At 50.5% G+C, this 17,635-nt stretch overlaps 1 protein-coding gene across 5 annotated transcripts in view; it reads right to left on the minus strand.

The window, feature by feature from the left end:
- Positions 1-5,874: 5,874 nt before the first annotated feature.
- The window catches only part of AXIN2 (axin 2), a 107,406-nt gene continuing 95,645 nt past the window's right edge, over positions 5,875-17,635 (minus strand). For 4 of the 5 annotated variants that reach the window (XM_030800681.1, XM_030800680.1, XM_030800682.1 and 1 more), the window contains 7 exons: positions 15,446-15,586; positions 14,604-15,115; positions 14,149-14,343; positions 13,600-13,833; positions 12,905-13,000; positions 11,190-11,357; positions 5,875-7,411 (listed from right to left, as the gene is read on the minus strand). In XM_030800681.1, coding sequence (XP_030656541.1) covers positions 7,285-7,411; positions 11,190-11,357; positions 12,905-13,000; positions 13,600-13,833; positions 14,149-14,343; positions 14,604-15,115; positions 15,446-15,586 — 1,473 coding nt within the window. In that variant the 3' untranslated portion in view covers positions 5,875-7,284. The remainder of the gene's footprint in view (positions 7,412-11,189; positions 11,358-12,904; positions 13,001-13,599; positions 13,834-14,148; positions 14,344-14,603; positions 15,116-15,445; positions 15,587-17,635) is intronic. The other variant, XM_030800684.1, reaches the window with a different exon arrangement.

Here is a 17,635-nt window from a genome sequence, read left to right on the forward strand (position 1 = left end):
GTGGCGTGATCTCGGCTCACTGCAAGCTCCGCCTAGTTTTTTGTATTTTTAATAGAGACGGGGTTTCACCGTGTTAGCCAGGCTGGTCTCAATCTCCTGATCTCGTGATCTGCCCGCTTTGGCCTCCCAAAGTGCTGGGATTAGAGGTGTGAGCCACCGCACCTGGCACATCTCCTGCTTTTCATCCTGTTTGCCTTCCATGAGCATAGAGGGAAAGGCTCAGATCCTATCTTCATCTTCAGCTGGGCAAAGACAGGCAACTTGGATTTTCCAGTTTGGTCCAGGCTGGGTAGAAATGAAAACTAGAGCTGTGTGTAGTAGTCAGGAGAGAGTAAGTCCAAGAAAATCTGGCTTAGCCTGCTCAGGTTTGTGAAGGGAGGTAGGCAGGGGAAAGGTAGTTACTGAGATGATTTGCAGGGAGGAGTGCTGATGTCTTGCACGTGATAATGTCCGTTTCTCCTGGAAGTGATGCTTAAAGTTTTGTTTTTTGAAAATCTGTCCTTTTCTTTTTCTGTTAGGATGGAGAAAATGACAGCTGTGATAATTTTATCAGTCCAGAGACAGACAGCACTCTAGATCATTGTTTTGGGTTGAATTGTGTCCACCCAAAAAGATATGGTGAGGTCCTAACTCCCAGTACCTCAGAATGTGCCTGATTTGGAAATAAAGTCTTTGCAGATGTAATCAAGTTAAGATGAGGCCAGGCCTCGTGGCTCACACCTGTAATCCCAGCACTTTGGGAGGCTGAGGCGGGCGAATCGCCTGAGGTCAGGAGTTTGAGGCCAGCCTGGTCAACATGGTGAAACCCTGTCCCTACTAAAAAGACAAAAAATTAGCTGGGCGTGGTGGCAGGCGCCTGTAATCCCAACTACTAGGGAGGCTGAGGCAGGAGAATCACTTGAACCCAGGAGGTGGAGGTTGCAGTGAGCCGAGATCATGCCATTGCCCTCCAGCCTAGGCAAAAGAGAGAAACTCTGTCTCAAAAAAAAAAAAAAAAAAAAAAAAGAGGGACATTTGATTTGATTTGATTTGGACACAGACATGTCCAGAGAGACAACTGTGTGGAGGGATGCAGGTAGAAAGCCACGTGAAGACTGGAGTTGTGCTGCCACAAGCCAAAGAATGTCTGGGGCTGCCAGAAGCTGAAAGAAGTAAGGAAGGCTCCTGCCCCCCAAGGTTTCAGAGGGACCATGGCCCTGTTGATACCTTGACCTCAGATTTCCAGCCTCCAGAACTGTGAGACAATACATTTCTGTTGTTCTAAGCCTTCCAATTTGTGGTACTTTGTTACAGCAGCCCTAGGAAATGAATATAGTATTTTAAACAGAAAGTAAATTAATACAGAGAATCTGGCACTTTGAATTTTGTTTAAAGAGTCGACAGAGGCCGGGCGCAATGACTCACGCCTGTAATCCCAGCACTTTGGGAGGCTGAGGCGGGTGGATCACGAGGTCAGGAGATCGAGACCATCCTGGCTAACACAATGAAACCCCCGTCTCTACTAAAAATACAAAAAATTAGCCGGGTACGGTGGCAGGTGCCTGTAGTCCCAGCTACTCGGGAGGCTGAGGCAGGAGAATGGCATGAACTGGGGTGGGAGAGCTTGCAGTGAGCCAAGATCACGCCACTGCACTCCAGCCTGGGCAACAGAGTGAGACTCCGTCTCAAAAAACAAACAAACAAACAAACAAAATATATTTACTCCCTGTCTCATGGGTAAATAAGTATGCAATTAAATAATCACAGTTTCGTTACAAATTAGAAACTGCAGGGAAACAAATAAAGGAAGTTCTGCAATGGAGAGGATCAGACAGCCACACACATGGATCCCACGGTCAGAGAAGACCTCTGACATTTGAGACAAAACCCGAAGGCTAAAAGGAGACAAACGTAGGAAAGGGTGAAGAAGGGTGCGTGCCCAGCAGAGGGGTTGCATACACAAACTCCTGAGCAGCAGGTCACTTTAGGGCAGTGGACCCCAACCTTTTTGGCACCAGGGACTGGTTTCGTGGAAGACAATTTTCCCATGGACAAGGGTGGCGTGGGAGAGATGTTTCTGGGATGAAACTGTTCCACCTCAGATCATCAAAGCATTAGATTCTCATAAGGAGCACACAACCTAGGTCCCTCGCATGCGCAGTTCACACACAGTTTGCACTCCTGTGGCGATCTAATGTCACCGCTCATCTCACAAGAGGCAGAGCTCAGACAGTCAGGCTCCCTCGCCCGCCGCTCACCTCCTACTGTGTGGCCTGGTTCCTAAAAGGCCACAGCCCAGTACAGGTCTGCAGCCCAGGGGCTGGGGACCCCTGGTTTAGGGGAACAAGAAGGTCAGCCTGGAGGGAGCACAGAGGATTTGTTTTCAAAACTAGGCATTGGATGAGGTGGAGGAGGCCCTGTTCAGGGGTGGTGGTTCTACCTGAGGCAGACCCTTCTAAACACTCCCTACACACACATCTCCTAAGCTGCCAGACCTAAGGTCCTATACCAATTCTCCCTGTTTGGGCTCAGAGACTGTACCAAGCAGGCGGCCTGCTCCCTGGGATAATTCCGGTAATAGACAACATTTATCAAAATGCCTTTCTTTTCTTTTTTTCCAAAAATTAGCCAGGTGTGCATCTGTAGTCCCAGCTACTCAGGAGGCTGAGGTGAGTTGGGAGGATTGCTTGAGCCCAGGAGGTTGAGGCTGCAGTGAGCCGTGATCGTGCCACTGCACTCCAGCCTGGGAGACAGAGTAAGACTCTCTCTCAAAAAAAAACAAAAAAACAAAAAAAAAAAGTTTTTTTTTTTTTGTTTTTTTGTTTTTTTTTGGTGGTGGTGGTTGTTTTTGTTTTGAAACTAAGTCACCACTACCCACTTCCTGAGACAAGTCATGGAGTAGTGTCTACTCATACCAGATTTCTAAGAAATACGGTTGATAAAGTGAGATAATAACCACTAAGAAGAATGTAAAGCATTCTTTTGAAACTTTTGTGTAATTTGAGGTGTTTCTATACAACTACATTATCTACTAAAGGTAAAAAAAAAAAAAGGGGGGGAGGAACATTTTTCTAAACCCTAAAACAAAAACAACTTTGCCTGATTATTCAAGTAGACTGTAATATTTTTTCTAATATTGATAATTGACAATTTCCTTCTTTTTGACAGCATGATGATGGCCCTAAAATTTTCTAGGGTGGGGAGAATAAAATGGGATTTTCCCCCCAAAATCCAACATTTCAGACTCTTTCGCACAAACTGCCATCCTGGCTGCGAGCCCATAGAGAATTCCCAAGTACTGTAAGGACTTGGGCTTGATAAAGAAAAATTTACAGATGCTTTGTGGCCAAAGGCTGCCTCCAGCAGCAAGTCTGTTTCCAAATAAAGCAAGCCACAAACCCACTCTCCCACTACCCTGGGAAAGAGAGCAGATGGCAGCCCCCAGGTAGTACAGCAGGAAGGCTGTGAGGGTGGATTCCACACGAGGAGCAAATGGTAACAAGTGGGTGAGACCCTCACCCATGTCACCATCACAGCCACTCTAGACAGAGGACTCATGTGTTATCCTCACTGAACAAATGAGGAAACCGTGGCTCCCTACGCAGCCCAGCTGTGAGTGGACTCAAACCCAGGTCTGCCCGACCCACAGCCTGCTCTTGACCTCTGATCATCTGGTTAAGAATTAATCAGATAAATAAGGCAGGAACATAGAGAAAAGCCCAGGAAGTGAAGACGAAGTTATGTGATTTGAAGCTAGAGATGAAAAAGAGGAAGATCAGAGGAGGATTAAGGCAACAGGACGCCGGTGTGCACGAGTCCCCTGGAGAGGCGGGAAACACGCAGGTCCTGTCTATCCAATGGAATGGGGTGAGCCTCTGCCTCTCTCAGGCTCCCACATGAGTCCGCTCCATGGTCCTCAGACCACACTAGCGAGAGCCTGGGGGAGGGAGGGAAGAGTTTCTGGAAGAGTTGGGTCTTAAATTATTTGGGGACAAGGAATAGAGAAGCTGACAGCCCAAGCCATGGGTTTTAGCATTTTCTCTGGAGGCACAAATCCCTTTAAGAATCAAATAAAAAATATAGACCTTTGCCTCAGAGGAAGGCATACGCAGGTGATACTGTGAACAGTTTCAAGGGCTCTCAACTCCCAAAAGCACATCCACACGGGATTAGGAGGCCCTAAATGTTAATATGAGAGAGAAGCACAAAAATGGGCCCCTCTTAGAAGAGGCAGAAATATACAGTTCCAAAATAGATAAGAGCTCCTACAATTCAATAACAAGAAATCTAATAGCCCAATCTTTTCTTTTTTTTTTTAATTGGAGATGGTGTTTTGCTGTGTTGCCCAGTCTGGTCTTGAGCTCCTGGGCTCAAGCAATCCCCCCACTTTGGCCCCCAAAGTGCTAGGATAACCCAATTTTTTAACGGGTTAAAGACTTTAATAGACATTTCTTGGCCGGGGGCGGTGGCTCATGCCTGCAATCCGAGCACTTTGAGAGGCCGAGGCGGGGGAATCACCTGAGGTCAGGAGTTCAAGACCAGCCTGGCCAACATGGTGAAACCCCGTCTCTACTAAAATATAAAATTAGCCAGGCATGATGGCAGGTGCCTGTAATCCCAGCTACTCAGGAGGCTGAGACAGGAGAATCGCTTGAACCTGCGAGACAGTGGTTGCAGTAAGCCGAGATCATACCACTGGACTCCAGCCTGGGTGGCTGAGTGAGACTCCATCTCAAAAAAAAAAAAAAAAAATAGACATTTCCCCAAAGACATACAAATGGCCAACATGTATATGAAAAGATGCTCAGTGTCAGGCTGGGCGCGGTGGCTCACGCTTGTAATCCCAGCACTTTGGGAGGCCAAGGCAGGCGGATCACAAGGTCAGGAGATCGAGACCACAGTGAAACCCCGTCTCTACTAAAAATACAAAAAAAATTAGCCAGGTGTGGTGGCAGGCGCCTGTAGTCCCAGCTACTCGGAGAGGCTGAGGCAGGAGAATGGGGTGAACCCGGGAGGCGGAGCTTGCAGTGAGCCAAGATTGTGCCACTGCACTCCAGCCTGGGCAACAGAGCAAGACTCCGTCTCAAAAAAAAAAAAAGAAGTCAAGTCTAAGTGCAGTTACAGATCCTCTATTTTTAAAAAGGGTTCTTCCTAGGACTCCACTAAAAAGACCTGCTTTCCCAGATCTGAAGTATGGCCTGGCATGCATGCCAAGTGCTCAGGGTACAGGGAGGGCACGTTAGTTGAGCGGGCAACTGCCTGCTGAGGTCCTCAGCCACACAAGCACACCTGTCCACTGAGCAGTGCAGAAGCTGCCCGTGTCGCCTCCTCCTGAACCACCTGCTTGCTCTGTTCCCTGACCGGCCCTGGGCCTGATGGCCCACGATAAAATACTCAGATAGGATTAATAGTCAGCCTTGTTGATCAGCTCCCAGAATGGGGAGGGTTGCCTGGCTAGCTTTGATCTCTAAGTCCATTGGCCCCACGTGGACATTCCAGGTCTATGAAACCATCTGCTGAACGGCTTTCATGTCGGAGACACCTATTGAAACTCCTGGGAGGGCCTTCTCTCATCCCCTGGTCCCCTGCACCTACCTGGCCGGACTGGAGACAATCTGCCCAGGAGGAAGAGGCTGAATGGAGGTGTTACAGGGAAGAGGACCCCAAAGGAGATGTCATCTACAGCCTGCTCCAAGGCAAGAAAAGCCTCAGCCAGTAGCCAGGTGATTTGAATAAATGGTTTTACAAAACCTCCAGGTGGGTCCAGATCAGGTCAGGGCTCGAGGTCAGAGACGGGGCTTGGGCAAGATGGGAAATCAAGCACAGATGTCTACACACAAAAGGGCCCCTCGGCCCTGTTCCCACCCTGGGGATTCAAAGACGAGGAGGCCGATGTTTTGAAAAATATAAAATTTTAATAAAGGCTACATCTCTTAATTACAATAATTATTGTACCAAGTAATTTTCCTTAAATGAACTCTTTATAATGCATAATTTACAGTATAAGTAGAACAAAATGTCATGACAAAAGTCATTGAGTACAAGACTTGTAATAAAAAGGCATAAAATATATTTATACATAAACCCCTTTCAAAAAACAAGGGAAAGCTTGAGCCCTCAATATAGGGCGACACACGGAGCGGGTGACCGTGCAGGTACAGGTACTGTACTGATTTAAAGTCAAGCACTAGAGATAGTGGATTAATACTCTTTTGCCGTACACTATATACAGATGTATAGTACAAGTAACAATGGCAAACAGAATGTACAGATTAACTTAACACAAAAACCTGAACATCAAAATGAAGGTATGTGGAGGAAAGGTGCTGCTGGGTCTCCCTACAACTGTTCGTTTCTTTGCGGGGCAGGGGGTAGTTCCTGAATGGCTGTAGTCCAATGACTAATGTAAAACAAAAACAGAAACAAAAAAAACAAGGAACTGTCATTTCCACGAAAGCACAGTGGCAGTGATTCTAGCAGGCCTCAGGGCCCTGGGCCTGGGGAGGCTACATGAGGTGGAGCCTCAGTCACACGATCAACCTGGGGCCCCAAGGAGCGGGGTTCCCTGCCTCTCCTTCTGCAACGGATCATCCCATCCAACACAACCCCCAAAATGTTGATGATGACGCAACATGGTCAACCCTCAAGACCTTTAAGACAAACAGAGCAGCATAGGAAAAAAAAAAAAAATGCACCAATTTCTGCATGTGTCAATGGTAGGGCACCATTTTAAAAAGTCTGTCTAAAAAAGTCTGTCTTCACTTGGAGGGATGCAGTGCAAAGCATAATTCCTCTGTTAGTGAAGAAACCATGAACGCACTCCTAGCTCAACTCCTAAGTTTAGTCAGAACAATTAAAACTTCCTGTCTCCCCCTTCCAAGTTTAAAGCAGCATATCCATAAACTGGGGATGGGGGAAATCAACTGTTCTATAAATATCAGTAAGGATTCCTGTTCAGGTAAGCTATACACAGTTTCTCTTAGTTTATGGATTTCAGATCCCTAGGAAGTCATATATTATGTATGGCAGTCTCTCAAATACAGGCAGCATCTTCAATAGCCAAGAGTGGTCATGTTTTTAATAAATAGTTCAGGCTTTTCTTATCTCAGTCAGTACCCAGCTCATGAATCATAAAAATCAACCTCCCCCCGCCCTCCCGAAGGCCCACTGGCCGATTCTTCCTTAGCCTTTGTCTTCTTCATTGGTTTAATTTTCCTTCAAATTGTTTTGTCGCACTTGCTCACAGCCAAGACAGTTCACAAGAGCTTCGGGCTCCAACAGTTCACCAAAGCCAGACCCCAAGGCTCAATCGATCCGCTCCACTTTGCCCAGAATCCGGCCTTCATACATCGGGAGCACCGTCTCATCCTCCCAGATCTCCTCAAACACCGCTCCACAGGCAAACTCATCGCTTGCTTTTTTGAAGTAATACCTTAAAAGGAAAACCAGAAAAGCTTCTTGGTAAACTGCATTTTCCACATTGTTGAAAAGAAAAGCATACCAACATGGAGGACTGAGGTATCCTAGGAATTTGCTATGGCAGGTGTGCTTGGACACTGTTGCCCACATCTGCTTTAAGATGGCAACTGGGACTGGCCACACCACAAGCAGCAGGTGGGCCGAGATGATGAAGGCCGGGCACCTACTGAGCAGCAGCCTGGGCTGGGCCTGCCACCTACAATCTTCAGCCCAGCACCTCTGCTGTCTCCTGACACACATACACTGTGAAAAGCAGAGCTGCTTTTCCCCTCCAACCTTTTTCAGCAGTGGGGTGGGGGAGGGAAGGGAAGGACAAATGCCTGCAGTTCATTTGCAGCAGGAGCCAAGCAGGTCCTTCAAAGAGACTCCAGACTATCTCCAGGTTCAGCCGTCCTGAACCCATCACACCTGGAGAGCCGGAACCTGCTGAAGTCTGTAAAAGGCTGACTTCCAGATGGTTTAGCAGTCCAGAAGCCTCTCGGCCTTGCCATCCTCCAGGGACCAAGTGCAACACTCCTGGATGGCCCTGGCACAGCCACACAGGAGGCAAGCCAGCCCAACACAGCTTCCCAGGGCCAAACAGACGGCACTGGCCCCATGATGCCCTCCCCTCTTCTCCCCATTTCCAGGCCTCTTCTCCCATCCCACCCCTCCAGGGTCAAACAGCAAAGGCCCTTCTATTATGCTCGTTGATTAAAGGCTCCTTTCATCCCTCCCCAGCGTTCTTTCTTCTGAGGCTGTTTAATTGTACAGATGCAAATGCCTGGCCTCTCAGGAGCGCCACATTCGGAAACAACTGCTGTCCTCTTGGGCCAGGCCCACCCCCAAACCCCTTCTGAGGAAATTAAGCGAGGGCCTCTTCCTTCCCTGTCCCCAGCCAAGGGAGACCCCTCAGAGGGATTAAACTTGCCCCTGCAAGCTGTCATTTCCAGCCCATAAAGGCCACTCACAGAGGGAAGGTCACAGTCCCCTGGGGGGATGGGAGAACCTTTCAAGCATTTAATTGTGTCTCAGGGTTATGGTTGGGCTTTGTCTTTTCCCTTTAAAAATAAAAAAAAAATTAACTCCCCTTGGTTAGAGCTCAATTTTTTCCCTCTTTAATAAAGGCAAGCCAAATACTTTTGTAGGAGATAAGGCTAAATACAGTGAACAGCTGGGTTTAGTCAAGGTTCTTTGTTTTTAGCATTCCTGACCCAGCTAATGCAGTGGGGTGAACAACGGCATGGATCTGACTAGGCAGCACTGAAGACACGTCATGTTAAGGGGTCAAAATTCTCGGGGGAGCGTGAGGAGACAGTGAGAAAATGGGGAGGGGCTCTGTGCACAGGAGACTGGGGACAGTGGGGGGAAAAGTCACTTCTCCACATAAGAGGCTCAAATCCCAACGCCACCCTCAGACTCCTTTGGCCCCAGCTCCGACCCCTCCGGGGTTTACCAAGTTGGGCTTTCACAGCATGTCTGAGCAAACACGCAGCGACCTTTTACATAATTGCAACCTCCTCCAGAGAGGAGAGAGGCCACATTCTCTCGGCCCCACCCCCAGGACTTCAAATGCACTGCACTGCCCTCATTTTCTCCAAGAAACAGGCTTTTCCACTGCAACATGCTTTATGTGGCAAACTTTGCTTTCTTCTGACATCTGGCACCAATAGCGTCTGGCGCGTCTGAAGGGACTGTTTGCTTTTTGAACCCCTGCCATGCTGAGATTACTCAACGCATCCCAGGTCCCCCCACCTCCCACCCCTGCTCCACGGCCCCAACCTCACTGGGTTTTATTTTTTTGAATGGGGGTTGTATTCGTACAAATTGAGATGTTGAAGCACCAGCCCTGCTGGAAGGGTGAGGCATGACACCCTGTGTCCCTGTCCTACCCCAGGAGGGCACTGAGTCTAGCTCAGGCCCTGCAGAGATAAGGCAGCTGGGAAGGCCTTCCCACAGCCTGATCCACTCAGGAAAGAACTGGAGAGGATCGGAGAGTTGACCATTTGTGCAAGTCTTTGTGCATTAAAAGGGAGGCCAGGGCTTCAAAGCCAGGCTTATTAACTGTGCCTTGGGGAGAAAAAAAAAAAAAAAAAATCAGAGCCAGATGTGGCCAGAGCAGCTGAAGGAGGCACCTTCCCCACAAGCCTATGCCAGCGCCACATGGCTCTTCTCCGACGTCACCTGCAGTTCCACTCAAAGTCCAGCCCAGACAAAGCCAAGATCAAAATGAATCCCCAGAGGGGCACACTTGTGTCATTAGTTTCACCTTGTGTCTTTTCAAGATAAAAGCAGCAGCAGCAGCAGCAGCCAGGCCTGTTCCCCCATCCCTTTGATACCTTTTCACAACTGCCTCTGCCCAGGTGTAAAAGGGAATATCCAGACCCAGCGACACGCCCTGCTGGCCAGTTACCTCCAGGGGCTCAGTGCAACCTCCATCCCCTCCCCCTTCCAAAGAGAATCACTTTGAGCCCCCGCCCCCACTAACACCCAGATGAAGGTGGCTGGTAAAACTACACAGGGCCTGCTCTAGAGGGGAGGGTGTCTCAGAGCCCTGCAGGTGGACTCACCCCCGTCGAGGAGCCCATGCCCACCTGGCAGGTTACCAAGTGCTATTCAGAGTTTTCCACTCACGCCCCTGGCCCTGGTGGCGGCAATGGGTTCACACCTGGGCATAGACCGTGGTCCTGGCAGTGACAACGGCACACAGCTGAGGAGTTGGAACTCTGTCTCAGGTGTAGACCCCAGAGTGAGCACCTCCTTAAACTAGGGTGCCCCTGTCTCATCCTTGTCCCAGCCTGGAGCCCTAAACCTGGGACAGAACTGGAGCAGAATCCACACATTCTCTTGGGCTGCAGGCCATGGAGAGGGGCAAGGGAGGACTCCAGATGAACTGAGGCAGAGTCATCACTTGCTCCTTACGAGGGAAGTGATCAAGAGAAGGAATGGCCTAGGGCTGGCCCTCATCCTCCTCAGCTCTTGAACCCTCTCAAGGGCCCTAAAAAGTCAGCATGGACCTTCTCAAGGGCACCTTCGTCCACTCTACAGACAAGGTAAGGAGACCAGGAAGTTCCCTTCCTGAAGCCCCTGCAGGGGAGAAGGCAGCCGGGCCCGGACAGGGGGAGTAGACTGCCCTATTCACCCTGTGGCCATCCGCAGGTCCAGCCCCTTCTCTGTTATGGACAAAGGAGCATCCCTGCTTCTAATGGCCCACAAAACCCAGGGAGGCTCTTCAGGTGGAAAGGCAGGCTAAGAAAAACATGGCGGACTTTTCCTAGGCATGGTTCCTCACTTCAGTGTGGGGTCTCTCCTAAACTCAAGCCAGGAGGGCGGTGCTTCCAGACCCTCCCTCCTAATCAGTGTGCCTGTCCCTCTTTTTTCTCCCTGCTCCCCGCTCGCTCACAAGTCCCTCAATTGCAGGTAAAGCCTCTGCAGTGCGGCCTGAGCCCCACTCTCCTGTCAGAGCAAGCAGCTGCTCCTTTTCTCTCCTCAGTCTGGTTCACCTGGTGGAAAGAGCCTGGCCAGGTCCCCCAGAGAACCCTCCACGCAGCCTCCCTCTTACGGCTGCTGCCTCGTTATTGCTGCTAGTGTGAGGGGAGAGAAGAAATGAGAAGGAGCCTCCCCCAGCGCCTGCTGATCCCCCTCCCATCCTGCCCCGCCCAGGTCTGCTCAGCCAGGGGAGCTGCTCCAGGCTCTGGCTCTTGGTTCTGAGCAAACAAACTGAGAGCAGAAAAAAGCCACAGGACTCTTACCTATAATTTCCCTTTTTGCTGAGCTGCTCTTTAAAGTGGCCCAGGGTCAAGCTCTGAGCCTTCAGCATCCTCCGGTATGGAATTTCTTCCCCACAGAAAAAGTAAGTGACAACCAACTCACTGGCCTGGAGCGCATGGACACCTGCCAGTTTCTTTGGCTCTTTGTGACTGAAAATAAGATGGAATGGAACAAGTTTAGCATTTTAAAGCAGACACACATCTAAAGCAAACACACACGTGCACACATGTGCATAAGTGACAGGGTATCCAAACACTAGGGCTGCAATTGTAAACCCAAAGTGGGGGCTAGGGCAGAGCCCTACATCCCAGAGTCAGGCAGCTCTCAGGGACACACAGTCCAACCCCACATGTGCTGCATGGAGCATGCAGAAAAGGATGATTGCCTTTTGGTTGTACAGATTGGTATCATTTCCCCCACTGCCACCAAATGAAGGTATACAGCGGCCTCTTTCAGGTTGGCATAAATGGGGTGCTTCCCCAAGAAGATGAGAGAAGAGAAATTATCACAGAGATGCTGGGTCTCACCTGGATTGGAGAGTGCTAAAGAGACAAACCCAGAGCAGGACACCTTTGGGATGGCATGAACTCAGAATGCCTAAAGCCCACCCCTTATTCCAGCAGAATGAGAACAACTAATGGGGGCTATCGCACAGTCATGTCCATTTCCCCATTTATTCTGAGATTTTGTAGAATGGCTTGAAAAAAACGCTGCTAGGCCAGGCGTGGTGGCTCACGCCTGTAATCCCAGCACTTTGGGAGGCCGAGGTGGGCGGATCACTTGAGGCCAGGAGTTTGAGACCAGCCTGGCCAACATGGTGAAACCCCGTCTCTACTAACAATACAAAAAATGAGCTGGGCGTGGTGGTGGGCGCCCGCAATCCCAGCTACTCTGGAGGCTGAGGCAGGAGAATTGCCTGAACTCAGGAGGCGGAGGCTGCAGTGAGCCGAGATTGAGCCACTGTACTCCAGCCTGGGCAACAGGGTGAGACTCCGTCTCAAAAAGAAAAAAAAAAGTGGCTGGCCCAGACCCGGACAGCTGGTACACTTAGGGTCAACCAATTGAAACAATGAAAGGGTCCGGGGTGGTGGCCTATTGAGGACTTCAAACATTGCTCATTGATCAGGATGAAGACACTAAGAAAGAAAACTTTCTATAGACCATTTTAGATCTCTTTAGCAGATTTCTTTTTAATTGCACCATCCAGTAATTAAATTGAGCAAGCTCCTCAACCTACTTTGAAAGAGACTAAATTTACCAGAAGAATCACTGCCCAATTTTGGGGAAGATATTCTGTCTTCTCCAAACAAAAACACAAGGATGGGCCCCTCCATCTCTGCCACAGTGGAGACTGATCTTTCTGCTCAGGGGTGACAAATGTTTCCAGTACTACTAAATTGCAAGTTGAATGGGGACAACTTTTCCAGCTGAATTTGAGGTCCCTTCTACCCTTCTGCTAATGGCTTCAAGTCCCAGCTTTTGATTTGTGTATGACCAGAAAAACTTTTGCTATGACGCATTTGTCGGCAGGACATGGATGGCAACATCTACGTTTACTGTTCCTCATCCCTAGCACTAAAATCAAAGTGATTTTAAAAACCAAAAAAAGCTTCATGAAAATGAAACTCCAGATAGCGAATATTCCGAAACACAAACCACTCGGCAGATCTCAGTAATGTCAGGTAAAGACACTCACTCTTCTGGAGCCAGGCTTGGATTGGAGAAGGGCGTGGCTCCCACCTGAACAGTGGCCGAGTGGTTCCTGTCCCTCTGCTGACTGGCCACACAGCACCTGAGGACACAGCCAGGGCGAGGGATTTAGAGGTGCACTGTTGTCCCCAGAGCAATTGAAAAGCAGACAGAAAATTACTATTTGGCTTCCTGAAGAGACACGAACCCGACTTCCATCCCTATGGAGACCCAACCAAGACCCTGGGTTAACAGTGGCTGAAGAGGCCGGGAAGACGTCTTGGAATAGCCATTCTAAGCCCCCCTGGGAGCCCAGGATGGGACACTCTCAGCCCCAGCAAAGGGCTGAGGACTCTTGATCCTCCATCTCACAGCTTCTTATATACTCAACTAACCAGCCTTAAACAATCAAGACATTTGTAAGGAATGGGATTTGTAAGGAATTGCTGAAATTCATTCTCCCAATTCTAGGCATGACTTGCCTCACAGATCCTGGCTTAACTCTGGTAGAATGAACATAACTGAAAGGAACAATTTCTAGAAGCTGGAAAGCAGCAGCTTACTCATCCATAAGTAATTCTTCCTCTCATGGGAGGGTTTGAGACCCAGGCAGAAAGAGAGGCCCTCCCCATTAGCCACAGACCAGGTCTCCACCCAAACCCAATCCCTGCCTCAACCTAGGACCCCCTCACTTCCACTCACCGCTGCTTTGGGGGCTTCGACACCTCAGCCAGCCTGCGACAGGCCTCCTCCAGCTGAGCCAGAGTGTTGGGTGGGGTCAGGGGAGGCATCGCAGGGTCCTGGGTAAACAGGTGGGCACGGGGGGTGGTGCGGGGGTGCCCATTGTTGCCCCCCCACAGATGGTGCCGGCTGGCTCGTTCGCCTGGAGACGAGCGGGCAGACTCCAAGGGGTAGGCCTTTTTTGTGCTTTGGGCACTAAACAAGGAATGAGCAGAGAGAAAACAGAAGGAAAGAAACTGGGTTAGAAGAACTGGAAAATGTGACTTCAATAGAAACTTGTCTATTCTGCTCAGAGAGAGAGAAAAAAAAATAACTACCATAACACGAACAGGGGTCAGTGCCAAAACATGACATTTTTGTGGTCTGCTCAGTCCAACGTTTAATATTATGATGGCAGGAGCAAACAGTCACATTTGTATTCGGCGGACTGCAAAAACAGCCATTCCCACAATACCTCCGTACTGAGTGCCCGTGACCCTCGCGGCCGCGGCGGCGGCAAGCGGTGTTTACCTATGGGGCTTGGGCTTGCTCTGCCGCTCACTCTCCAGCATCCACTGCCAGACATCCTGCGACCTGTCTCCTTCCTCCCGGGGAAGCTGCAGGGCCCCAGCTCCGCCGGGGGCCCCTCCTTCCCTGGCGGGCAGGGCCAGGCCCGGCTCCGTGCCTTTCCCATTGCGTTTGGGCAAGGTACTGCCTCTGCTGCCGCTGTGGGGAACCAAGAACCACACCCAACCCAGAAACCCGGTTAAATCTCCGGGACTCCTAGAATCAGACAATTCAGCAAATCGGGGGGCCGGTGACACGAAAGACCCATGCACCTGCTCCCCGCACCCTCACCCGGCCGTGCCCTCTGCCGCCCTCTTAGAAACTAAATGCCTGTGATGCGGCTCCTACCTCGCACCTGCCCATGGACCTGGCTGGGAGAGAAGCCCCACACGGGACACTGCGGTCCGCCCGGCACTTACCCAAACTGCTCGCTGGACATGGTTTCCGGAGCCTTGGGGTGGCTTTTGCATTTCGAGTAGCAATAATACTCGGTGCCCCCAGGGCAGAAGCAGTGCACCCGCTGCGTGGCCTCCGCCTCGATCTCCTCCTTGGTCTTGGGGACGGCGTGGTGGTGGATGTAGTGGTGGTGGACATGCTTCGTCGTCTGCTTGGTCACAAAGCCCTTGCCCCCGAGGAGGGGGCAGGCGCCCGGCGAGGCGGCCGCGGGAGGCAGCTTGCCACCGGGCAGGAGCAGGGAGTGGTACTGCGAATGGTGGTGGTGGTGGTGGTCCGGGGAGCGGGAGCGTGGGCTATAGCGGCCTACGCCCGGAGACTGGCAGCCAGGGGTCTTGAGGACCCTGGACAGGTGATCGTCCAGTATTGTCTGCGGGTCTTCCTCGTAGGTGCCGGAGGGCAGTAGGGAGAGGGGGTGCTGCGTGGGCGCCCCCTCCCGCGAACTGAGTGTGAGCTCGGAGCCCTCCTTCTCTTCATCCTGAAAGGGAAGACGTCAGAAGAAGTGACCCAGGAAGCAGAAGGGCCAGAGGCCCTGGGGTTACGACATTCGGCTCCCTACGCAGGAGCACGCACACCCATGTGCACGCCCACAGCCACGCCTATGCGCACACGCAAGGCCCGCCTACACAAGTACATATCCACACGCGTGTGCACACTCACACGCAACCCACGCGCATGCGCACACAGCCCAAGCCTAGGCACACACTCACACGCAGCCCAAGCGCATGCGCATGCATCGCACATGCGCATACACATACGTGCGCGCACGCCATGTACGGAAGCCGGAAGAAGGCCTAGGCCGCATTACCTCTCGGATCTGCTGCAGGCGCTCCTCCAGGCTGTGGCGGCTCTCCAACTCCAGCTTCAGCTTCTCCAGCCTCGAGATCAGCTCAGCTGCAAAGGTGGCGGGTTCCACGGGGGTCATCTCCTTGGGCAGGCGGTGGGTTCTCTACAGGACGTGGAAAGGAAAGGGAGGAGGCACGTTCAGCAGGCCGGGTGGGCGGTGGCTTGGCCGGAGCTTCCCGCACCAGGCACTGTGCACCGCAAACCCATGTTCGGGTGGAGAGTGGATGGCAAGGCGGCCTGGGCTGCTCGGGACTTTTATGCGCTAGCGCCATGGCCTCATGGAGAGCCATGGTCCCCACCAGCGTTTGCCTTGGGCAGGAGCAGTTGGTCGCACTCCGAGAGGCCCTGCTTGTTCTCTCTGTAGTACAACCAGCCCATCAGTAGCTACTCTGAAGTAGAAAATCTTCAAAGACTGTTGTCAAACATCAAAAAAAAAAAAAAAAAAAAAAAAGGCAGTCCTCTGAGGTGGGGAGGGGAGAGACCAACTCAAGGAATAGAAAGTAGAATCTAAACAGAAAGGGAGTTGAAAATTTAAAAAAATAAGATTGGAAAGGAGGTGGGAGGGAAGAAAGGGGGGGAAAAAGGGAGTCAAACGGCCTGGATCAGAGAAGAAGTGGTAATTTATTTCCTGGCCGCACACTGCGCACCTTTGAGGTGGTGTTGTCTCAACACTGTCCTCGATCTCCCTCGTTTTTCTCCTTCCCTCCTCCCTCTCTCTTTGTACAGAAAATGAAGAAAGCTGCTGCAGGCTAGTAGCAGAACACTGCTGAGCTTGGCTGCCTGAAGCTGATCTATCAAGGGAAAAGGGAACATCTCCAAATCAAGTGCAGAATATAAAAAGGCACCGAGTACGCCTGCCAAAAGCAGCAAACAGAGAGAACCCCTGCTGCCCAGCTTTCTGTCCTTTTCCTGTCATCTCGCTCCCCCCACCCAACCCCCCACCTCTCCAGTTGTTCTACCTCCTTCTTCCTAATCTCCCTCTTGCTTAGCTCCTTTCTTTGGGGTGAGGTGGGGGTACCAGAAAGCTAACTTGCAAAGGCTAGCATCTCCGCCAGCTGAAAAGATGGGCCTTGCCACGGCAACCACTTAGCTGCAGAAACTGGGAGAGGACAGAAAGGCTCCTGTGTAGGTGGCCATTCTCACACAGGCTGGCTTCTTGCAGGCCCTGATCAAAGCGCTGCCTGATGGAGAAAGTCGATTTGCACACCCCAGGACAAAATCATCTAATTTACAAGCTTGGGCGATAGAACTTTTCTTTGTTAACTCACATATCCCCCAGTCAAAAAAAAACAATGATAGTATGTCATCAATACTTGTTATCTGTAGAGGGAAGGGATGCTAGAGGTCCTCAGAAAAGCAATTTTAATATGCTAATTTTAAAACAAGGTAAGTCTGCCCTTGTCTGTGTGAGGAGCTTTCAGAGAAGAGCTATAGTTTGTGCACTAATGCGACATGGGTTTAGCAATTCAATGTGTTAATTTTTTAAACACAACATAACCAGACAGACCAATTAGATTCTCTGAAGCTGGCAGGAAGGATTCATAAACACCTGCTATGAGCTGGGTGCTTTCTTCCCCTCCTTAAAGAAGAGTGTCCTTGCAACCTGGATCTGAGACTGTTGTAAACAGCACAGCCCTAAAATGGGAATGTAGATGGGGAAGTTCTCTTGAGTACAGCCATGTGCTGGCTGCTTTAGCGAGCATGGAAAGAAAAGGAGAGGTCCCAGAAAAGCCCTTCATCCACCATCTCAGTCACAGGAAGAAGCTGCTCAGGAGATCCTCACTTCTGAACACTTCATTCATTCTGCATTTGATAGGCACAGACTCACCAGCAGGTACCAGGCCAAGTTCTGGAGTTGGAAAGGAACAGCTACCCTCTAGGGCTTCAGGAGCCAGGAGGAGAAATAGTCAATGAATACATAAATGAATGACTAAAATCGCTGACTAAAATGACTTGGAGTCCTGTGGTTGACACAAGAAGTAGAATGTCCCAGTGAAGAGAGCAGGAGAATGTCCCAAGGGGGCAGAGGTTCCTTATTCATTCACTCAAATGTTTATTGAGCACCTATTATGTGTCAGGTACTGTTCTAGTCTCTGTGCATACAGAGGTTAACAGAATAGATAAAACTCCCTCCCATCAGAGGGCTTCCATT

The sequence above is a fragment of the Nomascus leucogenys genome, chromosome 19 (assembly GCF_006542625.1).
Source record: "Nomascus leucogenys isolate Asia chromosome 19, Asia_NLE_v1, whole genome shotgun sequence".
In the NCBI taxonomy this organism is placed as follows: Eukaryota; Metazoa; Chordata; class Mammalia; order Primates; family Hylobatidae; genus Nomascus; species Nomascus leucogenys.